Source organism: Sycon ciliatum, chromosome 12, assembly GCF_964019385.1.
Source record: "Sycon ciliatum chromosome 12, ocSycCili1.1, whole genome shotgun sequence".
Lineage (NCBI taxonomy): Eukaryota > Metazoa > Porifera > Calcarea > Leucosolenida > Sycettidae > Sycon > Sycon ciliatum.
The window spans coordinates 17,212,620-17,218,195 of NC_088654.1; the positions used below are offsets into that span (position 1 = coordinate 17,212,620).

Below are 5,576 nucleotides of genomic sequence, written 5' to 3' on the forward strand. Positions count from 1 at the left end.
CCAGCGTTTGGGTGTTGATTGCTGGGACAATCCCGAGCTAGGTGACCTGGCTTCCGACAAGCGAAGCATCCACCCTGCCGACTCAGGTGACGCCTCTCCTCCGGTGTTAGCCTTTGGGGTCGTACGGGCTGACTTCGGTGCTGAATCGGGTTCGGCTGTTGGTCCGCCGTTTGCGCTGACCTGATCGCTTGGCTCAGATCAGTGGGGTGCTCTCGCAGCACCCGGGTCTTGACAGATGGGTGCAGTCCATTTACGAACAGCAGTCCTCGGGTCAGCTCGTCGATCTCAGGCACTTGTAGGCTTAGGCGCGAGAACTCGGTGACATAGCTCTCCAAGCTTGAGTGCTGCCTGACAGCGAAGAGATCTAGTCGCACCCGATCTTGATGATGCAACGGACCGTACACCTTGGCGAGGGCTTCACGCAGCGCTGGCCACGTCGAGAACTCCACACCCGTATCCAACGATGCGATGAGCCATAGCTTGGCGTTGCCGCTCAGGAAGCCCGCTGCGTAATCCACCATCACCGATGAGTCGGTGATTCCCAGTGACCGAATCGCCAGCTCAATGGAGAAAGCCCACTCCTTGAACTGCGAGGGCTTGCCATCGAAGATCGGTGGCTCCTTAGCGTGCCGAGGCTTCCCGGACGAATGAGCGGGCGGCACAGGGAGCGGTTGTTGTCGGTTGCTCAGACGGGCGCTGACTTGGCGACTGGCTTCACGGACCTCGCTGGCCAACCTGAATAGCAACACAGAAAGAACAAGGATCGCCACGACAATGACGAGCTCCAAGAACACCATGTTAACCATCCTCCGCTACCAGTGTAACCGTTTGAAGGTATTCTTGGAAAAGACAATGCTTGCTCAAGGCAACACAACTGATATAGGGCACTTCGTGCCCTAAGGTGATACGCGCGTGCTGACAGGATAGGGAAAGGTGCAAGATACAGAGCTAGAGGGCAGATAAGGTTAGCGCTAACAGGGAACTGTTACAGCTATTGTGGAATGCACTACCGCACAATGTCAGGGATTATACCAAGAGTGCATAAACAAATGTTTATGGACTCTTGATTATACCAAGAGGTCAGAATTCCGCTCTTACATGTATATGCATGATCTAGTATTTACCTCCCATGATCTAGTACTCATGATTTACCTCCCATGATGTAGGACGGTACCATGCCCTTCTTTACTCAAACAGCGTTTTTTTTTAGGGTGTCCAGCTTATATAAATTGTACTCCTGTTTCTTTTGTTGAGTCACCTCCACCATTACACTGCGCTCTTTAGCCGAATAGACCCTCCTGCACTTGCATACAACCATCATCACTCCGAGGACACTTCCGTAGACGATATTGATAACTCCTTCACTGGACAGTTGTTTCGCTAACACAAAGCTCATCAGTGAAGGTACATATGTAGATGTTGAATGTTTAAAACACAGACCAAACTATTATTATAATAGGCCTGTTTCTTTTGTTGTTTTTCTCTCACTTCATCTAGTTTTTGGTTTGCTCCTTTTTCCTTGTTTATGTCCCCTAATATGATCGGTTTTTCGGGCCTCTTTGTAGTAGTACTTTGTGCTGGTGAGCCACGGCAGTAAAATAAATTCAATCATGTGACAATACAATACATTGTGGTACATGTACTGCCAACAAAGGGCGATAGAGCTACGGCCTGAAAGACCGTGACAGTGAAAGACCTCGTAGGAACGGCACGCTGAGCAGCTAGCTACCTGACCTGACCACGCGTGACACATCCTCTGTCCACGTTCCTGATTCCCTGGTGATGAGGCCGGGAGTAGTACTAGGGTCGGGCGGATTCTGCCGGCAGAAAGATTGGCAGAATTCGGTACTTTTTCTGGTAAATGTCATGCATGTTTGGTACTAGTATGTGGATAAAGAAATGGAGCAGAATTCGAGGAATTGCCCGCCATAAGGTTTGTATGGTTCTGCCAATTTCACTGCTTTTCGAGCAGAATCTGCCACCTTTTCGAGCAGAACCCGCCGGACCCTATATTTAGTAAGTAATACTAGTAGTAGGATGTGAACAGTGAGCTGGCTCTGCCATTGAAGGCAGCGGAAGACGAAGAGAAGCAGACTGTGGGACACAGTTCGCTCGTACGGTATTCGTATTGTATATTCACTCGGTGTAGGATATGCTAGTACACATTTGGCATCATCACGTGCTTCATCGATGCATGCTACGGTGCGTATACGATGTGCTGTACAACGTACGGTATCGTACGGTATCGTACTATCAGCCTGGATGAACACTGTTTAACCAGTGGTATGGCTGTAGAGCAAGTCATTCTTCTGCCGATCGAAAGTTCACGAACCAAAGCAACAGCGCACAAAGCGACATCGTCGCAGAGTCTCCTGTCTCCTTCTTCGGCAGGTCCTAGAGACTTTTGCTCTCCCGCCTCTGCTCACTCTCTCCAACCTTCTCTCCCCACCTCCCTCTCCACACTCTGCCGCATCTATCTAGTATCTATACCTCTCTCTCGCTTCGATCTCTCTTTCTCCACCAGGTGTATCGTGCGTATTCCAGCCAGATCCTCGGTTGTGGCCCACAACAATCCGATAGAACGATGTCCGGACTAGCGGTGCTGCTCTGTGCAGCTGCCGCGCTCGCCTCGCCCGCCATGTCCGCTCCCATGGCGAAGCACAGCGGCGACGGCGCCGACTTCGCGCTCGTGGTGGACGCGGCTACCTTCGCCGTGCAGGAAATCAACCGCCAGGAGAATACGCTGTTTGCACAGGTCCTGTCCAACATCGTCCAGTCGACCAAGGAGACCGCCACAGGCACAGGCATCAAGTACAACCTGCTTCTCGAAACGGTCCGCGCTAGCAACTGCATGAACGATGGCACCAAGCACACGCTATGCACGTGCGACGCCGACTACTCTCAGTTCTCCACCTACGACGTCGAAGTGTTGTCGGAGACCTGGGATCGTCCATCTATGAACCTGCTCTCCGTGGAGCGTTCCCCGGCGGCCAGCACCGCCAGCGCCGCCGCCCTGCGCAAGTACTCCATCGTAGACGCGCTGAAGAACGTCGGCCACGAGTTCCAGACGTTCCTGCGCCAGTACAGCCCGGGATACTGCAATAGTGCACCGGAGATCCGGCGCAGGGCTGACATCTTCAAGCAAAACATGAAGATCGCCGAGGAATTCCAACACAACGAGATCAGCACTGCCAAGTACGGCATTACCGAGCTGGCCGATTTGACCCCCGAGGAGTTCCACCAGCGATACGCCATGCCAGTGCAGATCAAGCCCGAAGATGTCCAAGAGCAGCTGCGCAGAGGACGCGCCCAGCGTGCCGCTCCCCTCAACTTGAACACCCTTCCCACGAATTTCGACTGGCGAGAGCGCAATGCCGTCACGGCGGTGAAGAACCAGGGCAATTGCGGCTCTTGCTGGTCCTTCTCGGCCACCGGCAACATCGAGGGACAGTGGGCCATCAAGACCGGGCGACTTGTTTCCCTCTCCGAGCAGGAGCTGCTCGATTGCGACTACGCTGACGGCGCGTGCGGCGGTGGCCTGCCCTGGACCGCCTACGGCGCCGTCAAGCGCATCGGTGGTCTGGACACGGAGGAGAATTACCCGTACCAGGCGCTCCGCGGTACGTGCAGCCTGAACCGCGCCGACCGCCTGTACACCGTCAACGGGACCGTATTCCTGGCGCACGACGAGGCCCAGATGGCCGCGTGGCTCGTGCGCAACGGACCGATTTCGATCGGATTGAACGCCCGGGCTGTTCAGTTCTACCAGGGCGGCATTGCCAAGTTCCCATCCAGCATGTGCGACCCCAACATGCTCGACCACGCCATGCTGATCGTTGGCTTCGGCGAGGAGCACGGCACACCGTTCTGGATCATCAAGAACAGCTGGGGTGTAGGGTTCGGCGAGGAAGGCTACTGGCGTGTCTACCGCGGCGGCAACCTCTGCGGCCTGACAACAGCACCGAACTCTGCCACACTTCCCGCCTAACTTAAAACCCATTCACTGACGATCTGCAGTATCGTAACACAACGCTGGTCGCGCCACGTGTCGTCTATTGTGATTTGCCATTTGACTCCCAAAGTATAATAGGCAGTCGCGTCTTGCTCTGCTCTGTATCGTGATTCGTTGACTGACTCGATTGTTTCCACTGATTCTGATGTCTATCTCATCATCTCGTCATGTGATCACCTCCTCACCCCTCCCCCCCTATTTTTTCGTAGTGCATGCTATAAACCTCAGTGTCGTCCCATCCTGTTCTTTGGTGTCTTAACTCACTGTTTGAGCTTGCTAATAAACGCTACTTGAAACCTGCAAACTTACTATCAGGAAGGTGTGCAATTGAGGCGTGTGTGCAATTGAGGCGTGTGTGCAATTGAGGGCGGTGTACCATCTTCCACCACGTGAGATTCTGTCGTGATTGTTGTTCTCGTTTCGGTGGATATCAAAACAGGATTCCTTGAGAGCAGCGCTTTAGATTGGTCCAACTCGCATCAGGATCGGTTAGGAGTTCGATGGGTGGTTCTGTGTTCAGAATTACATTGTACTGTGTGTTCTGAATACTCCGCGGCTCCCAAGGCTGAAGCAGCCAGAGCAAATCGTGAAATAAACCTCCATCCACTGCAAACCGCGATGATGTCGGGGATATTTGTGGCGGACATATCCGTTGTTCGGTTCCTGCCACTCCGAGTGATTATAAAGTTGAACAAACCCGGAAATGGCAGCACTGATACTTGAAAACAAACTGGTGCACGGTGAGATTTACCCTGCGACAGTGCAGGTATTCAAAGTTTGTATTTTTATAATCCTTGGAAGTGTCTAAGTCAATTCGCCTGGTTGTAATGAAGCCGAGACCCAAGGTCGGCAGAGCATCCCAGACCACGCCACCACTCCCCTTATTCATGGCTCACACATGACGGGTTTACGTGGCTCTAGTAAAAAAAAAAAAAAATTCGGATGCCGCGTTTTCTAAGGTACTGGTAAGCTCTTGCCAATTGGGCCAGGATCCTATTCAGCTCATCCAGTTCACATACATATAAACGAAGTCGAAAGCACGACACAACAATACTTTAGTCAATCACAGGTCTAAAATAGCTCTTGCAGAGGAGCATCAAAGCTTTTGCTCAGGCGCTCTGCCATGTGGCAAAGTAGACTGACTTGCTATCGGAATTTGCCGCTGGTTTCAAGAACGCGTGGCAGCAGAAAAGGGAGGCCTTCACTGAAGTATACTCCCAAATGCTTCAGGATAGCGATATTGTCGCGGAGAACTCCTTCCAATGTGTATGCCGGAGACACCACTGCAGGCCTGCAGTTGAAGCTTTACAGGGGCCGCATCACAGGGATTTCAGGCGACCCGGCCAAATGGTTACTTGACCGGAATGAGCAAACGCCCCCCCCCCCCTTTCACGAATTGGTGCGTCAACTTTGTTCAAAATCAAGTCCGGCCTGGGTTAGGCATGGTCAGGTAATGCTAGCATTATGGCTGGCATTATAGTCCCTTTTTTCCAGGTGGCATAATGCTGGCATTATAACACCATTTCGCATGCAAAATTGGCATTACAAGCATAATCGCCGGTCG

The 5,576-nt window shown here is 52.5% G+C and overlaps 1 protein-coding gene across 1 annotated transcript; it reads left to right on the plus strand.

Moving 5' to 3' along the window:
- The first annotated feature begins 2,321 nt into the window (after positions 1–2,321).
- Positions 2,322–4,292, plus strand: LOC135828597 (cathepsin L-like). Its single transcript, XM_065341027.1, has one exon. It carries the CDS (start codon positions 2,585–2,587, stop codon positions 3,986–3,988), a length of 1,404 nt encoding a protein of 467 aa, XP_065197099.1. The 5' UTR covers positions 2,322–2,584; the 3' UTR covers positions 3,989–4,292.
- The last annotated feature ends 1,284 nt before the right edge of the window (positions 4,293–5,576 follow it).

What these genes read in the sequence shown, in the direction of transcription:
- LOC135828597 (XM_065341027.1), top strand. Translation starts at nt 2,585, where the DNA reads ATGTCCGGACTAGCGGTGCTGCTCTGTGCAGCTGCCGCGCTCGCCTCG.